The sequence below is a fragment of the Lycorma delicatula genome, chromosome 5, assembly GCF_047948215.1.
Source record: "Lycorma delicatula isolate Av1 chromosome 5, ASM4794821v1, whole genome shotgun sequence".
Lineage (NCBI taxonomy): Eukaryota > Metazoa > Arthropoda > Insecta > Hemiptera > Fulgoridae > Lycorma > Lycorma delicatula.
In genome coordinates, this window is record NC_134459.1 from 179,961,496 (window position 1) to 179,984,515 (window position 23,020).

General features: G+C 30.2%; 1 protein-coding gene across 1 annotated transcript in view; it reads right to left on the reverse strand.

Moving 5' to 3' along the window:
- Positions 1–3,684: 3,684 nt before the first annotated feature.
- Positions 3,685–23,020, reverse strand: part of Nup43 (nucleoporin 43) — a 38,166-nt gene continuing 18,830 nt past the window's right edge. Inside the window, exons 5-8 of the mRNA XM_075367673.1 lie at positions 22,546–22,694; positions 19,066–19,204; positions 12,257–12,379; positions 3,685–4,239 (exon numbers count right to left, since the gene is read on the reverse strand). Coding sequence (XP_075223788.1) covers positions 4,055–4,239; positions 12,257–12,379; positions 19,066–19,204; positions 22,546–22,694 — 596 coding nt within the window. The 3' untranslated portion in view covers positions 3,685–4,054. The remainder of the gene's footprint in view (positions 4,240–12,256; positions 12,380–19,065; positions 19,205–22,545; positions 22,695–23,020) is intronic.

Here is a 23,020-nt window from a genome sequence, read left to right on the forward strand (position 1 = left end):
AACCACCAAAGAACACCGGTATCCACGATCTAGTATTCAAGTCCGTGTAAAAATGACTGGCTTTACTAGGACTTGAACGCTGGAATTCTCGACTTCCAAATCAACTGATTTGGGAAGACGCGTTCACCACTAGATCAACCCGGTGGGTTTAAATATGTATCTAGTTATGTTTATTTTGTCTGGCTTAGGTAATTTTCTTCAATTTCATTTATTTTATTAATAAGACATTTAATTTGTATAGACATTCCCTGTTCTTTGCAAATATGGCTTGTTTTTGGTAAATATTTATTTAAGGTGGATGACAGTCAACATATCTAGTTGGTTAAATAGAACCAACAAAAATTATTTTTGGAAAATATTAAAAAAAAAATTATTATTTAGTAATATTCTTATAATCTTATATATAATTATTATAATAAATGATGTTCCAGGATAACAATTCCGATTATAAACACTGGTTAAAGAATAAGGTAAAATACTAAATAAGTGTAGTTAATAAATTGGTTTTGAGTATAGAAAAATATTAAGAAGTTCAGTTTACCAGCTTTAATTTTTCCAAAAGTTCTTGGGTACAGTATCATACTTTGTAGATGCTGATTTACTGTACTCATTGGTCAGCCTGATAAATGATTTTTCTTAATTTCTAATGGTATCTATATAAACAGTCTATATAACCAGGTGTTTTTTTTTTTACAGACAGCTGATTCTTTGCTTCTAAAACACCCATAAATAAAGGAAACGTAACAGATGGACAGATTATTTTAATTTTTTCAACCTAATATTTTTAATTTAGCCTTTATTTTTAATACTTATTTGTTTTTAATTTTATATCATTACTGACGTCTTATATTTCCTAAATTGTGCATTTTTAAAAAAATCTGAGATTGTTTGTTTCTTTGTTTCAACGTGGTCTTATATAATCCTCTAATAACAAAATTTATTTACCTTTTAAATGTATAAATATTTCTATATATATATATATATATATATATATTTTTTTTATCAACAATTAGAATCTTACAGTGGTAACTCATGGTAAAAAATCATTATAGTCTATTACACAATTAATAACAAAGAAATACCTCACAGAAACTGATAACATTGTGTTTTTTTATATAATCCATGTAAAAGTATAATTTGCTGATCCTACATACGTCTTATTTAAATAAGGCTCAGTACAAAAAAAAAAATTCTACAATGTTTACAATAGACCTAGATGAAAAAGAACCTATACAATAAGTAGAAAAAATTGTTACAGGTGGAATGAATAAATCCATTCACTTCATACTTTTGCTAATACAGCTGGTTTTTTGTAATATTGATGTAAAAGTTTGGAATAAATGTCTTCTTACTCTAGCAAAAAGAGTTTGGTAAGAAAGAAAATTATTAAAAAAATAGCACAAATTTTAATTTATCAGTTGTAGTAAGTGGATTCTAGCCCCTGCACATCATTACTTCATCATAATAGCTTTTTTTTTTAATTTTTTTTTGTTACTTCTATTGTCTGCATTGAGTTTTTATTTTCATGTTCAGACACATTTTTTAAATATAACATTACACAATTTTCCAGCTCTTAACTCTAATAATTAAGTAAAACTGAGTAATACTTCCTAGATTAAATTCCTCAATGTAAATCATATGTAATGTTGAACTTCTCACCCCATCATTATAATCTTCTATCATTTCACATATAGAAACAGACAAATTCTTGTGCGCTGTGATTATATAAATGCATTAAAGCATACACTTTTAATTTCAGACATACACACTTCTGTGATCTCAACAGATGATTGCACGTATATCAGTTTCTGTTGCCATTTCTGCAATTTAGGAATCGCGAGCAATGAACAAACTGATGAAGCCGCTCTAGAAGGCTTGTTCTTAGCCAACCTTCATGAAGCGGAATGACTGTTTTGATTATATGTATTTTGTAAAAAATTGGATGAGAACAGTGTAGCACAATGAGTGGATGACCATTGTAGGTAATAAGCTTGATCATATTTTATTTATATCATATTTCGGCGGAAGTAGTCAGAATGAGATGATAGTTGTGAAGAAGTAATCCCTTGCTGTCTTTGTTAAAGACACACAAAATTGACACATAGACTTGTATGATTTCTTCTATAAAGACAACCTTCTTTATTCTGTAAATATATTGATGATTTACATATGTAATCTTGTTTTTTTTGTTACTTGTTTTAACAACTGTATACTATGCAATTGTATTTTCTAAGTCAAGGATTTAACATCCATTTAGCTTTCAGAATTTCTTTGTTTGTGATTAACCTTTTTTTAACTGCTATATTAATTAATTGCAGTATTTTAAATGCATCCCACTTTACAAAGGGACGAATAATTAATGTATTTGCTTCATATGTTTTGTTCTATATTTTTGTTACTTCTGTTCTTTGTGGCTTTTCCTAAAACATTTTATTAATGAAATTCAGAGTTTGACTAAGTGTGATATTTTGTTCGTTTTGTTTATCACACTATAATAATCTATTACCTTAAAGAAAAAAATACATTAATTTGTAACGGATAACTTTTTTCTATTATTTTATATTTCCCAAATTCTGAAAACATTTAGAGAAAGTAAAAATAAATTAATTAATGAAAAACTAACTGCACAGCTGTAATTACATATTTATTTCCCGGCTAATATAGCTAGGGAGGTATGATTGAAAAGTCTTAAGACTTAGTTTATAATTTCAAAATGGCAGTACTTAAAGGCTATTGTTGATGTGTTAATACTAAATATTAACTTTAGAAATGTATAGCAATTAGTTTATTAAATGAGGCTTTGGCATTTGTCATTTATTCCTTAAATTTTCAGGGTGCTAAAAAATCATTCAAGATATGGAACTATCAAGAAGCAATGGATGCAGTTTACCATCTTACAAGGGACCCGCTATTTAATTGAATAGGAAATTTCACTTAGTACAGCTATTTTAATTTAAATTGTATCTTTTCATTAGTACCTATACAACATATGATTCTTCAACATTGATTCTATGAAGTTTCTAGAAGGCTTTCAGATTTTAGAAACAATGCTAAGCCTTGTAGGTAAATCGCATACACTTCACAGCCATAACCAGGCAACACCTGAAGTTCACATCATAAGACAGTATGTATAAGAAGGGATCTATGGCAGCAGAATCAATAAGATTTTCAATCGGCACTTATAAACAACAATCCATTACTTCTCCTCGTTAATTATAAATACTGAACCAAAAAAATTATAATGAAATCAGTAAGAATAGATGATTCAGTATTAATGGATTACATAGCTAATTTCCTAAGATTCCAATATCTTCTACGTGATCTTGATTATGAACATCTCGGCTACCAAAAAATATGTGCCAGAATGATTACATAACTACTGTATTTTTGCCTTGTAAAACGTCATGGGGAAAAGCCTTGAATTTCACAGTCTATGTAAATGAGAAATAACGAAATTTTTTATCATATTACTAATAATGAAAAACAGATCTCTGTGTAGAGTGTCAGATCAAATGTTGGGTATTGTAGTGGACACAGAATCTGGATGAGATATGTCTAGAGGTATGGAGTTTGCATATGCTTTTACAGCGATTTAATACCACTCAAACGGTTTTGATACAGGTTTAATCTTTTAGTTGAGTAGTAATCAAATCTATATAAAAATATCACATAAAATTTCCAAAGTTTAGATTTGTACAAAATTGGTTTTATTTATGAAATTACACAATAAAAATTTACAAAGATACAAATGCTGAGAGATATAAGTAAAAGAAATAAATAAAAAGGTATCAATTCTACAGTACATCACAAAACATAATAAGAAAATTATCAAATATATCAAAAAATGATAAACTGAAATAATGGTACTATCAAAAGTCAACATATTTTAACAATTCATAAATATGTAATCAAAATATCACCAACTACATAGCGATTGATGTTTAAATTGCTAATCGGGGTTGCGAAAATCATCACTGTTGTTCAAAACAAAATAAAGTTAATTATGCCGCTGTAAATTAATTTCCTTCCTTTCACTGAACAAGTTAATTTAAACTTAAAGAACCAAATTTCGTATGACATAAACAGCTTCATTATCACAACCACAAATTAGCCTAGTGTGATTGACATCGAGGCTATTTATCGGTTGACTAATTACAGGCATTAATGAGAATACTTCCATGCGATGCTTAGCAGCATCACTACTCAACCAAGGATTTTCTTCGGCTAGCAAAGACAGATCTGTAACAAACAATACATTGTAAGATTCAGATATATCCAATGTTGTAACATGATATTCACATGCCATGTTTTGATTATAATATTAATCATAACACACACATGATGAACTGGCTCATTACGTATAGGCTATCAACATTTTATCCTTCATGCCTTTAAATTTTCAAGGTATTAATTCTCGATATGTACTGGATGTAAAAAACACAATTTACTGTTTCATATGCATACAAATTAATAAGTTGAATTCACTTACTATATATTAATTTATGGTGTTTGGAATTTATTTACAATATTCTTAACCGAATTTAAGTATTAAATTATATTCAGATAAAGTTTATTTAACTTGTGAATTAATATAATCGAGAATGGATTCTGAGAACTTCTTATAATTTAAAAATTTAGGTCATGGCCAGAAAACCAACTGTGGATTCCCATTTGATTATAAGACTGAAAAAGGTAGCTCACAGTTATATTTAGGAATAGCATTGTAGAGAACATAATAAAGCTTTAGAGTATCTCTGACATAAATTCCAGTATTAATAGAAATGAAATTCCACACACCAACTAGAAATAAATGCATCGATAATGAGATGATTCCTCTAAAACTACATAAACACTCACCTTCCTCCTGATAAATGGGCCAAGGTGCTTCACTATACTAAAAGCAAACAAAGGTTCGTATGCAAGCAGCAATAATATATTTTTATAAAGTTACTGCTCAGAAGAAAATTAATTCAGCTATTTAATTTAATCCCCGATTAAATCAAATATTTCTTCTCCGGCCTACCGATCAATTACACTTGGCAACTTCCTATACATTCTGAAGGCAACAAAATAAAATCAATTTACACCTAGTTTTTAACTTTAATTCTTGAAAGTTATTTGAGAAAACTCTATAGAGCTCTCTAGCCTCATCAGAGAACTCTATTATTGATAATATAAGCAGATTGCGTTCTTCATTGACACTATCATTCCAATTTTGTCAATAATGTGGGCATTCAGTGTATTAACATTTAATGTAGGCATTCAGTGTATTAACATTTCATTGAAAGAATCTGTCAGTAAAAGTATATGTTTGCAGCATAGCTTTATATGGAAGTGAAACTTGCACGATCAGAGTACCTGAGAAGAAAGTATTAGAAACTTTTGAAGTGCGGTGCTATAGGAGAATGTTAAAAATCAGATGGGTGGATAAAGTGACAAATGAAGAGGTGTTGTGGTAAACTGATGAAGAAAGAAGCACTTGGAAAAATATAGTTAAATAGTTAAAAGAAGAGAGACTTATAGGCCACATATTAAGGCATCCTGGAATAGTCGCTTTAATATTGGAGGGACAGGTAGGGGGGAAAAATTGTGCAGGCAGTCAACGTTTGGAACATGTAACACAAATTGTTAGGGATGTAGGATGTAGGGAGTATACTGAAATGAAGTGACTGGTAATAGTATGGAATCTTGGAAAGCTGCATCAAACCAGTAAAATTATTGAAAACAAAAAAAAAGAATTAGTAAAAATGAGTCCATTAGAGGAGAAATAAAAAATCAGATCTGACAGTGCTGCAATAAACAGGAAATAATAGAAATTTGTTTTTTTATAATCTTTTGTGTAGCCAAAAAGAGCAGAATTAAAAAAAATGCTTTTAAATTCATACTAAAGGCTGATACTAAATCAAACTTCTTATGAAATGAAGTCATTCAAATATGCACAACCAATAAAACATTTTTTTTATAAAGTGAAAGTAGTGCTTTTCAGTAAGGTTAAACATAAATCAAATCGTATTATCAACTATCACAGACATTTCTTAATCATGAAATATGCAATGAGAAGAGCACAAATCATGAGTTTAGCACAGATGCAAGATTTATCTAAGTGTAATTATTTGTCACTATAGTTTAATGAATCTAATGACTTAATAGACAGTACAAATATGTGATTTCATCAGAATTATATATACGTTTTTCCTGACAAGAGAAGAACTGCTAATAGTTACAGTAGTAAAAGGCCAGATGAGAGATCAAGCTATTTATAATGTTTTGATTAGTTTTGGTTTAATAAGCAATGGAACATTTTCAAATAAATAAGTTAGTGTCCATGATGACAGACAGAGCAACTGCTTATGTTGAAAATAAAATAGGCTTCATTACAGAACAGACAGGTGTCAAAGATGCACTGCTTTTACAGCATGCCACTCTGTAAAATCATCAAAGTGCTGTTTTCAAAAACATTTTCAAACTTGGTTGTAATCTCATAAGCCGCATCAAAAATTCTGAACTCAATTTAAGTTATACACACACAAAGAATGTTTTACCTTTACCTTCAGAATGCAGAGATGAACATAAGGGATATAGAACATAGTAATGAGTTAGAAAATCAGCAGTGGTTATTGAAAGTAAATTCCTGTGTGATATAAAAAAAATAATCAAAAAAAGTAAATATGTATCTGAGGAATGAATCTTCTTAGGAACTTACACAGTAGAACTTGGCAGTAAAACGTTAATTCAGAACAGTTGAATGAGGTTTTGATAAGAAATTTTCATTTGAGGATATGCAACTTAAAATCAGACTTGCTTTAAAACAGCAGTGCTTAGTCAAAAGAGATTGTTATTTTGCTCTACGGAAAGTTGCTGAAATAATGTGGAGAGTTGGCAGTTCAGTTCAGATGCAGAACTCATACTGTTAACATGATACATAATCAATAGATTCAACCAGAACAATTACAGATTTTAATTTATACAACTCAGTTACATTTAATTATGTTAATTATTAAAAATTCAGTTTAGTTAATAAGCAGTGATTGACCATTAATAAAGGTTAATATTCAATAGCGATAAGATAATGTTAAATAAAGTTTTATGCAACTGAACTTAGTGAGATTCATTTGTTCCCCAACATAGATCTAAGTAAAATTAAGAAGAATAGATCTAAGAAGATCTGTTACAATATAAAGCAATGGGTAATTTAGGAAAACTTAAAAACATTAAAAGATTGACATTGACTGAAATAAAATGAACAACTCATTGCGATACTAAAGTGTCATGCATAACAAAACACCCAAAATAATTAACACATGTTTCAGAAACATAAAAATGTGAGCAAAATCTTATTTCTCATTTATTTAGTGATATGTTTGTTTATTTTATTTTTATCTACAGTGATTTTTCAGTCCTGTTACCTAATTGTTAATGTCTGGTGATTTTTTTCTAAGAAAGGGAAATTTTGTTTTGTGACATGAAGTTGGTAGCGCTACTCAACCGGTATAGATGCAGCAGTGCGAGTTGATTCTCCTTGAGCTGTGTAAACTTTTGTGCCGTTTCCATTCGTGCTACAAATAGAATGTCTTTTACCATACAACAACGAGTTTTCATTCTTGAACAATATTTTGCTACGAAATCATACGCGAGTGTAAAAGAATCATTTCAAATTAAATTTGTTGGTGTTCCTCTGCCAGAAAAAATGTCAGTTTCTAGACTAGCAAACCGATTTTGAGAGACAGGTAGTGTTTGTGACAGAAAACGTAGTGGTCAACTGACTCGCTTGACAGATAACATTTTAGAGAATGTGAAAACAAGATTGTTCAATTCTCCACGGAAAAGTTTATGAAAACTTTCCACGCAAATCGGTTTGTCATATTTGAGTGTTCAGAAAGCCGCTAAAAAATTGAAATTGTATCTGTATCGCGTATGATTAGTCCAAGAGCTTCAGCCTCCAGATTTAAACAACCGATTGTAATATTCCCGTTAGTTTAGGTCTCTTGTAAACGATAACGGAATTGAATTTTTAAACACAGTGTTCTTTAGTGATGAAGCTTGGATCCATCTCGATGGTTATGTGAACAGTCAAAACTGTTGAATTTGGGAGGTTGAAAATCCTAACGCTTTACAAAACAAATCTTTGCATCCTGAAAAAATTGGTGTGCGATATCTCGTCATCATATAGTCGGACCCATATTCTTTGAAGAGACAGTAAATGATGAAGTATACAGGAATATTGTGTGCCAATTTGCCTCACTCCTGGAACTCAAGAACAGTATTACTGGTTTCAGCAAGACGGCGCTACATGCCACACGTCTCGAGAAACCGTGGATTTTCTGCAAGAGTTCTTTGATGATCGAATAATAAGCAAGGACTTATGGCCTCCAAGGTCCCAGACCTCACATCTCCCGACTACTTTTTGTGGGGCTATATTAAGTCCGAGGCCTTCAAAAACAATCCTCACACTATTGATGAACTTAAAGTCAATATTACAGACTTAATCACGAATATTTCCAATGCGACTCTTAAAAAGGTTTCTGCTAATATGCTGAAAAGAGTCCGTGCGTGTATAACCGCAAGGGGTGGGCATTTTGAGCATATTCTTTAACAATTATGTAAGTAATAGCTTTTTATTAAATCTCTTTTGTAAGTAACAAATATGTTTTTTATTCCACCTAAATTTCCCTTTCTTAAATTACATTTAAAATTGGGTAACAGGTCTAAAAAATCACTTTGTATAATCTAACAATTTCTTTAATTTTGTACCTATTTGTATATATAATATCTAGAATTGATAATTCAAATAGCCGTTACTGGTTGACAAACATTTTCACAAAAATAAAGAAGAAAGTACTTCTTAATCCTAAAGGGTCTAACCATCCACGTCTTACATTATAACTAATCAATGATTTTAAATTCACTTCACAGTGCTGATATATAAGTAGAGAACAAATAAGCAGACAGAAGTAGAAGATTTGGTGAACTTTTTAAAATATGAGCAAGGAGCTACAATTGTTAGAAAAGATTTTCTTTCTTTCTAAGAAACCTCCAGATAAAGATCTAAAAATAAACAAAATGCAAAAACCAAATATAGTTTTAAAAAGGAATGATCAATAATAAAAAAATTAAGTAAAAAAATATCATTTAAATGTATAGCTGAACAGAAATTATTTTTTTATCTAACTGTATTCATATAATCTTTATTTGTAGTTTTACTTATTAGTAAGTAGTTCAGTAAAATGATTTAAAATATTTACCATTGTTGTGGCTGCATTTAACCCTGCTCATTTTGGCCAAAACATGAATTCAAAATATATTTTGTGTCAAATCAATTCTGTGTATGTAATACTGATTTCATTGGTTTTTATCTAATATATATTGTGAATGAACAATAATGTATTCTTATATAAAGAAAAAAAAAACACTGGTAATTTATAATTACTAATAAATAGTAAAACAATAAATAAAAATTTGGTATAAATTAATGATAAAAATAGTATAAATAATAATGAATTTGCCTCTATTTAACTTTGATTTCACCTAAATTTTTCATGCGTTTTTGTTAGTTGTACAAGTTAAATTATGAATGAATTAAGACTGTATTTCTTATATACAATAAGAGAGAGCATTTGACATTTTCAATGTAATTTACACACTCTATTGCATTTATTTTCTCTGTCTTCCCATTTGTGTTTTTTCAATAAAAATCTATAACTTAAGAATGTACTGAGATATTTTAATGAAATCTGATGTACATGTACCATACAACATCTACAGATTAAGTTTGAAAGCTTTACCTTTGAAAATTCCAAGATGACAACAACTTAACTTAAATGGTTAAAATGCACTGAAGAATGTTTCAAGATACTTTTTTAATCTATATAATTTCATACATTCTCGTGTAACAGCAGCCTTATATATCTGTGGTGTAAAACATTTCTGCAGTATTTAAATTTGTTTTCTAGAATGCTATATGCTGAAACAGTAGAGGATTGCTCCACCAGGATTGTTTGGAAAGATTTTAGCTTGACAGAGAGATTGTGCAAGTATGATGAAATGAGTGTGATATTGTTAAGTATCAGCCTTTAGATGGTGTGTTGCAAAGTTTCAGATGCAAACATTTAGTAGCTTGTTTATGTCAATTGTAAAGTATATAAGTTTTGAAATTTTCTGAAAAATGGATAAAATTCATGTTCAAACTATTATAAAATACTTTGTTTTCAGGTTTAACCCCAACAAACATACAAAAAGAATTAGATTTTAGTATAAAGAATTCACCTCTTTGTTTTCAATGGTAAAAATGACTGATGAATTTAAATGCGGTTACACCTCCACTTGATATGATGAACACTCAGGACACCCAAAAACTGCATTGCGAAACGAAATTGTCACAAAAATCTACAATGTTCTATTAAATGATTATAAACTAAAGTAAATGAACTTGCTGACAGCATAAACAATGTCCACTACATTTCACATGATTTTTTGGGTTTGAAAAAGATTTCTTCTCAATGGGTGCCACATCTGTTAATAGCCGAACAAAAACGCATTTGACTGAATGCTTCTTGAGAGTGTTTAGACTTATTCAAATTCAATTCTGCTGAATTTCTTCAATGTTTTACAACAGTACATTAAACACCGATTCACCATTACATGCCAGAGACTAAACAGCAGTTCAACAGTCGGTCGGAGCAGGTGAAAGTGCACCAATGAAAGTGAAAACAGTTCCATCTGTAGGAAGTCACGGCTATGGTTTTTTGGGATTGTTATACTGTACTGCACATAGGCTACCTGGAAAAAGGCACGATCATCACCCAGGAGTATTACGCTTTATTACTGGATCAACTGAACGTCTATTAGCTAACGATCGGCTAAATGTCAACATCTGGCCAAAAAGAAATCGCTCTTTCACCATGATGATAAGCCCGCACACCGGTCTCAAGTTGTTGCAAAACTCCATACCTACATTTTGAAGTCCTTCCACATGCGCATCGCTGGATTTGCTGTCCCAGTGATTACTTCCTCTTCCTGAACCTGAAGAAATGGCTTGATGAACAAAAATTCACTTCACTTCAATTGATTAGGTCAAGCAGAGAGAACTGCTTATTATGCACAGACAAATCACATAATACTGCGGGTATTAAATAGTTGGGAAGATGATGTATATGTATCAAATTGCCAGGTGACTAAGTTAAAAATTTTTAAAATTCCTGAAAAATCTTGTTTTCTTTTAGACTGAGAACTTCTGAACCACCCTCGTAGTTGACACCTATACCATCCACCCGTTAAGAAAATGCATTGATCGTTTAGAAGAGTTTCTTAATTCTAAACGCTGTCAAACTTGTAAATGAAATTTTGTAGGTAAAATAGCATACAACAGAATCTGTAACTAATTCTGAATGGAATTATAAACTAACAATTAAGACATAAGTGGCCATCATTGACATTCAATGCTGAATATCTTCAACTCCTACAAAATTTGTCAAAAATATGTCATCAGAGTGGATTAAAATATTCATCGTGTTTACAGTTAAGTAATTTAAAAAAATTAAAGCTCTAACATGTAATATGTATACAAGAATGGAGAGGCAGACCAGATAGTGCTTTAAATCAATGTTGCTTTTATGAAAAATTGTGAATGGAGAATTAGATCCCAACACGGTATTATTTTAACATGAAGAAGCGTAGTTTCATCTGTCTGGTAACATAAATTCCCAGAATGATGAAAATAATGGAACAGTGTGGTGTTTCTAGAAATTATACAGTGCCTTAACTGAATTTAAAGACTGAATGGTAACTTAATCACACAGTCTTTAATGAATACTACATATAATTAATTAACAATGAATACAATTCGTGTTACTTTCAGAAAGATGCAAAATATCATGTCATATATTGCTGGCATAAAATTATTGGGATTTTACAATTGAACAAACTGTGAATTTGAAAATTTGGTCAATGCTTTCACATGATTTGTCTATGTAATTTTAATCTCTGGCATTATTTAAAAATGACAGCTCAATTCTGTTTTATATATTTCAATGTTTGCCTTGTTCTATAGTTTTTACTTAATACACCTGCCTCTATTACCAAATTAACCAAATTTGGACCATCAACCTGATTTATCTCTACAAAATTCTGCTACAAATTTATTTTTCTCCTGTTTGTCTTAAGAACTCATTTAAAATGTTACTGACCAAGCTACTTTTGAAAGGACATAAGTTTCATCAGTGTTAAATGCGTAAATGACTTTTAAATAAATCAACATTACCGGATCCAGAACTAATTGCTGAAGATCTAGTAACAGAAGCTGTATTCCAGTGCCATACTTCTCCGCTTACTGAACAAGTAAATACATGTTCAGGCCGATCAGGATGAAACTGCAACTCGCTGACTGCAAATAAAAATAAAATATAATTTTGTTTTAATATTTTTAAATAATTTTTTATCCATACAGACAACAGAAATATACAATAAACATTATCAAAAATAAAAATAAAATACCTAAGTCACATCGACTGTAAAAAAATTAACAAGGGAAAAAATTTAATCCTCAAGTTAATTAAAATTTTAAGGCTGGTAAACACTTTCATTCAATTCCACTGTAGTAACAATTTTTTTTTAATCCGTAACATGATAAAAGAGGAGAAAGGTAATTGATATTTAGGAGACACAGAAATACATTGGAGCCAAATAAACATACATTTATTAATAATATAATAAAGATATAAATAACTTCCGTAAAATTTCCTGTAATTGTTTCATTTCCATACTACACAACAGTATAATGCTGACATTTTTTTAAAGGCGATGTTTTTACAATTTTTTTGTTATTTGCAGTCTTTCACATGCCATTTTCCAAGTCTCGCTATCACTCCAAGCATCCATATCCAATCCTCTTCTACTCATTGATTCCATCAAGCCCTCAGCAGACGTCCATGCCTTCATCTCTCATCAGGTACCCACTCCAACAATTTTCGATGACACTGGTATGGCTGTGTTCTACGTACATGTTCATTCCATCTCAATCTTCTCACCTCTATATCCTCCAAAACAGTACTCATCACTGGAACCCTCTAAATTTCCCATCCGAAATTCTAATTTCTTCATTCTGAATATGTTGTAATCACGATATTCCCACACTTCTTTGCAAAACATCTATTTCCACCACCTCCTTATCACTCTTCCTCAACTCCCATTTTTCTGCGCCATACAGCAATACATTCTGAACTACCGAGTTGAATATCCAACTTCATCTTCATCTTTCCGTCCTTTTGCAAAACAGAACACCATACCGAGTTGCACTTCTTCACAGTCAAATGAGCCTGAGCTAAACTCCTACGTATATCAGCCTTACTTGTTCTATCCTTAGACACAATAGCTCCTATATATTTAAAATCTTCTACACCTTTAACCCCTTTACCGGTATTTGACGGAATATTTCAACATAGCTGATGTGCACAATTAGAGCCTTTGTCAGAATATTTTGATGTCAACTTTTTATCCGGTTTTAATTCACTATCGTTTTATATACATTTTTTTTATTAGTAGTCTTCAATGATAGATAGCACTAGCTTTTAGTTTTTAGCAGTGTACAATGAGTATCTGTGATTGTAATTAGCTGACCCGACTGTAATAGTGAGCTGTTTACTTACGATGGACTGTGAGCACTATCATTTGTTATTATATCGCAAAATTCTATAAATATATTAGTGTATAAGTGAATAATTGTGTAAATATTTTGTATAAATGTGTGAATATTGCTTGTTTGTATATGCTTTATATATATTTTTATGTAATTTGTTTGTGGTAAACCATTTTTATTATAACAATTAATAATGGCATCTATATCAAAACATGTTGACATTGTAGATCTAATGACCAGTTGGAATCTGATTAGGATAGTGACGGTAGTGATAGTTTTGATGCTGTTTATGATGATACAGGGTTACTACTAACTCAGCCTGATAATGATGATTTTATTGATCGTAATCAAGAAGTTTGTGCAGGCGATTCAGGTATACTTAATGTAACAAATATTGAATGGGTAAATTACCATGAATGACATTCTTACTGTAGGCCTTCCAATTTCATAGGACAATCTGGAATAAATGTTATTCCCAATCCAATGATATTTTAATTGTTTATAACTGATGAACTGGTACACATGATCACAAATCTTATTAACATTTATGCAGAAAATTTCATTACAAATAAAGATTTAAAACAGCACTTGGGATTCCAAGGCTGGAAACCAGCGAACAGGTCTGAAATATTTCTATAATTGCAGTACATATTATGCATGGGCTTATCTGGAAACCAGAGGCAGATAAATATTACATAAAGAACCACTATTTTCAATTCCAGGATTTCCTGCTGTTTTACCACACAGACATTTGAAACTTTTATCCCAATCTTTGCATTTTACTAATAATGTTACACCCCAAACAAATAGTTAAAAAGTTACATAAAATCAAACCGGTTCTGAATTATGAAAACAATAAAATTTCAGCTAGTTACACTCCACAAAGAGATGCTGTAAATGAAAGCCTTTTATTAAGGAAAAGTCAATTGAGCTTTGTACAATTTATAAGAATTAAGTGCGCTAGATTTGGAATAAAAATTTATATTTTGTCTGAATCTTCATCAGGCTGTATTTATAAACTTCTTGTATATACTGGAAATGAAATAGAAATAATAATAAAAATTATGGGCACACTACAAATGCTGTGATTACTTTGATGACAGATCTACTTCACAAAGGATACTGTGTGTATTTGGACAACTTTTATTGTAACCCAGAACTAACTATTGCCCTAAAAGATAAGGACACAAATCTGGTGGGGACTGTTAGAAGAAATAGAAGGGTGTTCCTAAACATTTTGTAAACCAAAAAAAGTGAAATGATAGCATTGGATGAAAAATTGGAAAAGTTATGTTTTTAAAATGGTGTGGTAAAAGAGAGGTGTTGTGTTTGCCAACTGTTCATGAAGTTTCTCCAGATGAAATAAAGAGGAAAGGTAAAGATGTCACTGTTCCATTAGTTATAAACAACTATAATATATACATGCGAGGAGTCAACAAAATGGACCAGATGCTTGGCACATACCCTCTTGAACATAAGTGGCAGAAAGTACGGTACAAGAAGGAATTCAAACTCCTAAATATGTATGTACTCAACATTGTATTTCAATGTGTGTGTAATTATGAATGCAAATATGTTGTATAGTAAGTGTAGAGGAAAACTAACATCACTAAATTTAGAGAGGCTTTAGTTAAAGCTATGGTTGATAAAAATTTTATTGAGAAACCAAAAAAAGGAAGGCCATCTGTTGCAGAAGACCCATTAAGGTTACAGGAACGACACTTTCCTCAATACGTACCAACTAATGGAAAGAAACTGGATGCCTCGAGAAGATGTGTAGTGTATACTTTCAATGAAAAAAGTGTGACAAAAGATATCAGTGTACAGAGTGTGACGTAGGTCTGTGTGCAGCACCCTGCTTTAAAATATTTCACATGCAAAAATATTAAAATTTATAATTTGTATAAAAACTATAATTTTTCCTTAGTAACATGTACGGATATTTACAATCTCATCAATATCATGTTCAGATAAATAAGTTTTTTTATAATAGTAATAAAATACAATTTTCATGCAAAAAATTGTTTTTAAATTACATATTAGGTCATTATTAGTCAATATACATACATTAAAGCAAAATAAAAAAAGATTAAGCAAGATAATATGCATTTCTGTGAAAAAAAGAAACTGTTAAAGGGCTAATAAATACTGCCACTGACATTTAAATCTTCCACTTCTCCCCACAACATATATCTGGTTTTGTCAAAAATTATTCAATACTGTGAAATGTTGATACTATTTAAAAATTCTCTAGAATATACAACTGATAATTATAATAAAAAAAATTTCTAAATCTTTATTAAACCACCACAGTCTAACTTTAACAGTACTACTTTTAAACAGTACTTTTTTACTTTAAACAGTACTACTTTTTTAACAAATTTCTAAAATTCTTACACCCAAAACTTTTTACTGCACTTCCTATTAAAATAAAATTAGCAAGTTCAAACAATTCTTTAAAAAAATACTGAAAGACTGGCTTTAATCATACGGACAAATGAAAAAAAATGTTTACGATTGTACATGTTTATGTATACATGCATTTCTTTCTCCTTTTTTTTTGTTTATATGGAACTTACTTTTGTTTGTCATTCACAATTGCTTTTGTGTACTTGCAAGTACAAAAGCTTAGATATAAAAGAACAGGTACACAAAATTTAGGAGTATTTTTATTTTTAATTCACTATATAACTCAACACTTGTGCATGGAAATATGAAATTGAAATCTTGTAGCATGCAAAAAATGCCATGCTTACCAAGAACCAAACCTGGGGCCTTCTGGATGAAAGACTGTGGTGCTATCACTCTTCCATTAAGGTTGGTAATTATAACACGATTTTTTCTTTAGCTATGATTGTCTTATTTATGAATGAGCTCAAACACAGTATTTTTTTTTTATTGTTGATTTCTGTTAACATAAAAAAAATATGCAATATTCATTTTTTAGAAAGTTTTTGAATTAGTAATTTTTTTTCTAATTTAAGATGAATGTTTATGAAATCAGTTGAAAAACAGACTGCAATTCTATATTACATATGTTAAATATTGTAAAAAAAGTTATAATACATAATAGATAAAAAATCAATTGGATCATCAAGAAGAAAATCATTCATAAAATGCGGATGGAATCCTTCCACTACAGCTTGAACAATGACAGATTACTAACACTCTGTCTGCACATCTTCAAGCAGAAAGATTAAAGATCAAGCAGACGATAAGTAACGGTTCATTCATATTCAGAAAATTATTTTTTCTTTACTACCTCTACATAGTCTGTAATTGTTTTATTAAAAATTACATTCAGAGTTATTTTTCATTATATTTTTATTTATTATGCTGATGAAAAGAAGTAAATATTTAAAATAAGAATCAGTTAAGTAATCTTTCAGTTTAAAATTAAAAAGCTTTTTGAATCCATGTATTCATCATTATAAAATATTTTATTATCAGATAATTAACACCATTACTGCCACAAGTAAAATCTGATCGTTTGTAACTACTAACTGAATAAAATATTGATTATAGTTAAGCTATTAAAATAGATGCATTAATTTACATATCAATTAAAATTTATCATTAATGAACTTGAACATTTAGAAAAAAATATTATACTTACAGATATAAATAAAGCACATGCATGAATGACAGGTAAGTTTTGAACAAGATTAAATTTATTTAATAAGATGAAAAGCTTATTATGTAAATTGTTAAGTTTCCTATCAGCTTTCCACTTTGGTTTTCATGAATGGATTGAAATATGGATTATCATATTTTAAGTTATAATCTTTATTTCAGATTTTAAATAAAAAATTTCAAATGTGTCAGTTTTACGAAGAAACATTTTATAATATTTAGTCCATGTATATTGATAAAATAAAAGAAAAAGATAATAATGTACCATTTTTATTAGTCAGGTCAGCAACTGAAAGAATATCATACTCTTTCAAAGGAACATGTTAGTAGTTTCAAATCTGGGAGAGGAGAGCCACCAAGAGTTTTTGTAAGCAATTCAGACCAATTTTCAGAAGCTGTGATAGCGATGTTATGTATCAATTATATAAAAGCTTTTGATCAGAAAAAGAATTGCTAGGTTTATTAGACTGTTGGCTATTTTGAGAGAAAAATATTATACTTTAAAAGTGTTGAAAAAACTTTCTGGTGGAAGAAAACTTATAACTGAATATTTATAATGAAGAAATCATAATTATATCTGTGAGGAATAATTTTCTTCATGAGATTCCACATAAATTTAGTCATTTTCAAACCAAATAATTTTAGCTTAAATTAATGTTTTTTAAACAGTATTTTAAGAACTATGTAAACAGTACTTTACGTGACGGATTATGAGAGAATATTTTTTTGGAAATAATCTGAAGAAACTTTTTACTTTTTCCCTGTTTAGCCTCTGGGAATCACTGTCAGGTATTACTTCAGAGGATGAATGAGGATGATATATATGACTGTAAGTGAAGTGCAGTCTTGTACAGTCTCAGGTTGACGATTCTGAGATGTGCGGTTAATTGAAATCCAACCACCAAAGAACACCGGTATCCACGATCTAGTATTCAAATCCACATAAAAGTACTTAATCAGTAATCTTTAGTAATCCTCTCTTTAAGCAATCCTTAGAAAACAACTGATTATTGACTACCTTATAAAACAACTGTTATCACTAGATATTAAAATACTTTCTTTTCTTTTTTATTATTTAATATTTTATTCTCAATCCGTTTCAATAATGTATTTTTTATACTTCCTTACATGATTTAAATCAGATTTATTTTTTCTTGAGCAAGCTGCTGTACTGAAGAATGACCAACCAGTTTCTTGGGTCAGGTCATCCTTAAACGTTAACCAACGTAAGATGTTCGTTCACTCACACTGCTATAATCTCTTACAGTGAGCAAACAATAAAATGTTTCTGAGCCGCTCATAACTAATTTCTCTTGAATATTTTTATTCATTTTCAGGTGAAATATCATTCTATTTGTTCAATGGTTTTAGATATCTGCTAGGAGGCGATGTGAAATCTTAATTTAAGACATTCATTGTTCTAATCTTGAAGTGTTTCATTCTACCTACAAATGCGCACTTGTTTAGCATTGTTTTACAGAAATTTAAATGTCCATACATTATTTAGAAGTTATATTTATTAACTAATTTTCCTGATTTCAAAAATTTTATACTGCACATGGCTCCAGTTATACATTAATACAAATACATATATCTTAAACAGAACTGAACAATTCGTTAACAAAGTAAACCAAAAATTCTTGAATAAAACAATTATTTATTTTTTAAAAATTACATAAGGGACATGAACAAAGGTAAAAACAGTTAAGAGGCTAATAATAGATAAGCGATAGTAATTACATGAAAATTGAATAAAAAACTGCTGATGGAAGTTTAAGGGAAAACTTTCTGCAGAGACATACCAGCTTGTGTGTGTGCTGACAACAGTGTCACTGGAAATGTGTTCTGTCGTAGATCCCATACAGTCAATGCACCATCTTCACCACCAGCAAGAACCAAATGACGTTGTGTAGGATGATGAGCAACACAACTGGCACCGATCTAAACGAGATCATGCATATAAGAAAGGTGCAATCGCAGATGCATTTGACATAATGTATAATTATAATCTATTAACAAATATAAGAAGCCGGGTAGAAAACCCAGGTCACTGTGAAGCATAAAATACACTCATCAAGGGCAAAATCGATACCACTATCAACTTACTGGAATTATTTTGTGCGATTGGATCGAAAAAGTATCAAAAAGTTATATGAAGAACTTAATTCTAATGAGAATATAAAAATGACTTCTACTTATTGTTTTAAAAATAACCTAGTCAGAATTTGACCAAAGCAGTTGAAGCCCTTGACTACCAGTACTCGTGGTTCACCTAAAATAAGTGTTACAGTTCAATAGTTTGGCTTAGTGCTATTCAAAATCCAACTTGTAATGATTCTGAAAATCCTTTTATGATCATGAATTATCTATCTATTTATGATTAAACCTTAAATAATAGTAAAAATAATGATGCAGAAATGGTGATTACTAAAATGTTGAGCATTACTTTGTTAAAATTAATTAATTTTAACAAAGCTTAATGCTTTTTTTATTGTTTACATTTTTTGTGCTTTTTTAAAGATTTCTGCTTCTTCAGAATGGTAATTGTTTTAAATTTAAAAAAAAATCTTAATACATTTTAAGTAATGTATCTGTTATCAAAGCAAAAAGAAAAAATATACAAATAAAAGAGATGTTTGTGAAAGTGTTTAAGCTGTTTATTAACAATAAGTAGAACATACAGATAGGTATTTAAATACTAAAAGTTATTACGATAATTTTTATGATACCAAACAAATGTTTAAGAAAATGCATATTAAACTGATTCTACAACATTTTCTGTTGTAGACTTAATATTCAAGGGTACTTAACCTTATGCAATTAAGGTATTAGACATTATTTTTATTATCAATACACCAGAGTTTATTCACACAAGTGTGGAATTCAAGATATTTATGAAACAATACTCGATTTGTGAACACAGGCTGGACTTGTTTTTTTGAAAAAAAAATCTGTAATGTACAATGCAGCATTGAAGGCATCAAATGGGTCTTGGAGTACACCTACAATATTGTGATGTCTCCTGGGACTTTTGATCACATTACTCTAGATTAAAAAGTAAGATATACAAGAAAGAATACCTTTTTGTTAATTTAACATTTGTATAAAATAAGTAAAAAAGAAAGTTTGTATAAAATAAACTGATTCTCCTTATTTTAAGGAGTTCATATCACAAAATGACATCAATATAATATTATTTGTTATTTATAATAATTAATAAGTTGAGTTCCAAATTTCAGAGTAACACTATTTGTTCATGTAATTTTTACTGAACTACTGAATTTTAAAACTGAAGAGTAGTAGTTCATGGATTTTTGTATCTGCATGTGTCCCAGATAAATATGAAACATAAATCATGTATAGTATATTTAATTACAAATACATAAATCGTGTAGAGGTATTTATATTTCACATTTATTAAATTTGATCGAAGCTAAATTTATTCTTTTAAATAATTACAGGCTGATGCTGACACTGTAAAGATTTAATTATTTTTTGATGAGAGAAAACTTAACAACATGGAAGTAATAGCATAACTGACCGGTAATCAGGATAAATTAAAGCTAGCTCAATCTTTTCTCCAAATTGTTTGCTGCTTTTTAGTTACATAAAGGATAATACTGTAGTTCAAAATCATTATTTTTGATGTCTGGTATCTGAACCGATGGATTATGGCTAAAATAAGACCGATTAATTTAGTGTACACTGTACTTTATCATGAGAACTACAAATCATAAAAGACAGAAATGCAGATACAAGGCATATTAATAAAGCAAGGGTCGTCAGCTTATATTTAAATATTAGTGGGTTTCATGAATATAGGGCCATCTATCGACTACTTATGAAGCAATTGCAGTTATTTTGATGAGTAGTTGTTTGCCTGCCGGTGAATGAAGATTGTAGAGTCTGCGACAATTGTTTCTCCCGCCATCTGTGAAGTGCGCACTATGATTCAATTTTTGTGCGAAAAAGGATCTTTAGCTTCTGAAATTCATTGGGAGTTGGGCCTAGTGTAATGACTTACAGTAATGAGTGAAGGTAAGGTTAGACAATGATGTTGAGATTTTAAAAATGGCCGCACAAATGTGCATGATAAATAGCAGAGTGGAAGGCCCAGTATTCAGGCCAATGAAATCGTTGAACAAGTGAACCAAAAACTGCAATGCGGTTGGCAACTGATGATTAGTGCTCTGGCTGATGAATTTCCACATGTTGGACACACCTCTGTCTAGACAATTGTCACAAAAAAGATCAGATCATAAATTGTATGCAAGATAGGTACCAAAAATGCTTACTGACCAATACAAAGAGCAAAGAATATGAAGTGGATGGAGCTATTGACAAGATGGAGATGATTTGTTTTTCTTCATTGTTACAGGCGATGAGACATGAAATCCTACACCAACGTAGAATCAAAACAACAGTCAATGCAGTGGTGCCATTCAAGCGTCCAAAAACTTGAACCTTTTTCGTATTCGAGTTGAAAAATGTTGACTACCATTTTTTGGGACAAAAAGGGTGTCATTTGGTTGATTTCATGGAACGTGAATCAACAATTACAGCTGATGTGTACTGAGAAACGTTCACCAAACTGAGACATACGATCCAAAATCAACAACACGGGAAACTGTCGTCCAGTGTAATCCTCTTTCATAACAACACGCGTCCTCACACTGCTGCCTTAACCAAGAAGAAAATTCAAGATTTTTGTTAGGGACTTTTTGACCACCCTACATATAGTCTTGACTTTGAATCTAGCGACTACTTTCTCTTCTTGCATTTGAAAAAGTGGCTTGGTGGACAACAGTTTGAAAACAACGAGGAACTCAAATACTGCCACTGTCAACTGGTTCAGTTCCCAGATGGCAAACTTCTATGTAGAGAAGTTAAAGAAACTGGTGCAGCATCACGAAAAGTGCTTAGAACTGAATGGCAATTATATGGAAAAGTGAAGTAGATATGTAGTAAACTAAAACTGTACGTAAAAGCCTTTCTCGTGAGTTAAATTTTGTTTAATGACAAAATGGTCCTTACTTTACTAATATACAATAGAAAATAAGATCATACAATAATGATTATACAATATTAAGATCATACAATAGAAAATAATAACATAATCTTAATTTTTATAATGCTTTTTTTAAATAAATTTATTTTATTACAACCTCAGACATGGTTTTATATTATCTTAAAAAAGAAGATAAATTAGTAAAATGTACATACAAAAAATGTCAGACTCTTACACCACTAGATATAGATAATAATAATAACATATGTCAAACCTGTTCACCAGACAGCATGAATGTAGAAATAGGTTTATTGTTGGCACTACGTAAATCCCATACTTTCATATGACCCCTAAGATTACCAGTCAGTAACTCATTATGTTTTAGAAAACAAGTACATCTCAGAGAACAGCTATCTGCATCATCTATAAAAATAAAATTTAAAAAACAATTTAATAACCGCACAAATCAACTAAAACAGCAGATCATACTGTTATTATACATGGAATTAAATGCTATATACTTCAATATTTGAAACAAATAACAAATTTATATCTTATGGATATAAATTTTGTGCCAGAAATTGTTTGGATGGCTTAGAAATCTCAAGTTATTTGAAAATGTACATAACCTGAACACATCAGAAAAATGTTTTTTCCAGAAATATTTTGGGAGCATGTTGTGAAGTGATTACAGTAAAATATACATGAAATGAAGAGCAGCATGATTCTATCATGAAGTCAGACTATCA